This window comes from Geospiza fortis, unplaced genomic scaffold, assembly GCF_000277835.1.
Source record: "Geospiza fortis unplaced genomic scaffold, GeoFor_1.0 scaffold135, whole genome shotgun sequence".
In the NCBI taxonomy this organism is placed as follows: Eukaryota; Metazoa; Chordata; class Aves; order Passeriformes; family Thraupidae; genus Geospiza; species Geospiza fortis.
Window position 1 is genome coordinate 104,490 of NW_005054646.1, and position 634 is coordinate 105,123.

The 634-nt window shown below is 63.1% G+C and overlaps 1 protein-coding gene across 1 annotated transcript in view; it reads right to left on the reverse strand.

Annotated features, from left to right (window-relative positions):
* CPSF4L (cleavage and polyadenylation specific factor 4 like) overlaps positions 1 to 108 on the reverse strand; it is an 8,119-nt gene extending 8,011 nt beyond the window's left edge. Inside the window, exon 1 of the mRNA XM_031064866.1 lies at positions 25 to 108. Within this exon, the coding sequence (XP_030920726.1) occupies positions 25 to 108 (84 nt within the window). The remainder of the gene's footprint in view (positions 1 to 24) is intronic.
* Positions 109 to 634: the final 526 nt, after the last annotated feature.

Consider the following 634-nt stretch of genomic DNA (forward strand, 5'->3'; position numbering starts at 1 on the left):
GTGGCGGAAGTCCCCCAGGGGAGCGCTGATCATCTCGGCCGTCAGGTCGGCGCGCGAGCGGCGCTTGGAGTGCGCCGAGTTGGACACGAGCTGCTTGAGGATGGGCATGGTGGCGCCCAGGGGAGGCTGTGCCACACTGGGTCCTGTGTCCGGTGCTCACAGGTGGGGCTGCGCAGCTGGGATGCCACTGGTGTCACCGACGGGTCACTCCTAGGGGAGAGGAGGGAGGGACATGGTCAGGCTTCGAGGATCCCACCAAGCTGCAAAATGGGACGCTGTGCCCACCAGCTGCTTGGTTCTCCCGGGAATTGGCTCCATGCAGGGCATCACTTCACATGGGACACATCCTCAGACGCCCAGACCCACCCCTGGAGCAGAAAGACCCCCAGGAGATCCCACCAAGCTGCAAAATGGGACCCTGTGCCCACCAGCTGCTTGGCTCTCCCAGGAATTGGCTCCATGCAATCACTCCACAAAGGACACATCCTCAGACCCCTCTGAGCTCCCCACACCCCCAGAACCACCCCGGAGCAGAGAGACCTTCAGGAAAAGGACCTGGGCACAGAAATCCCTCAGGATGATCCCTGACTCTGTGCCCCACAAGAATGGGCACCACGGGCACCCTCTGCCCCTC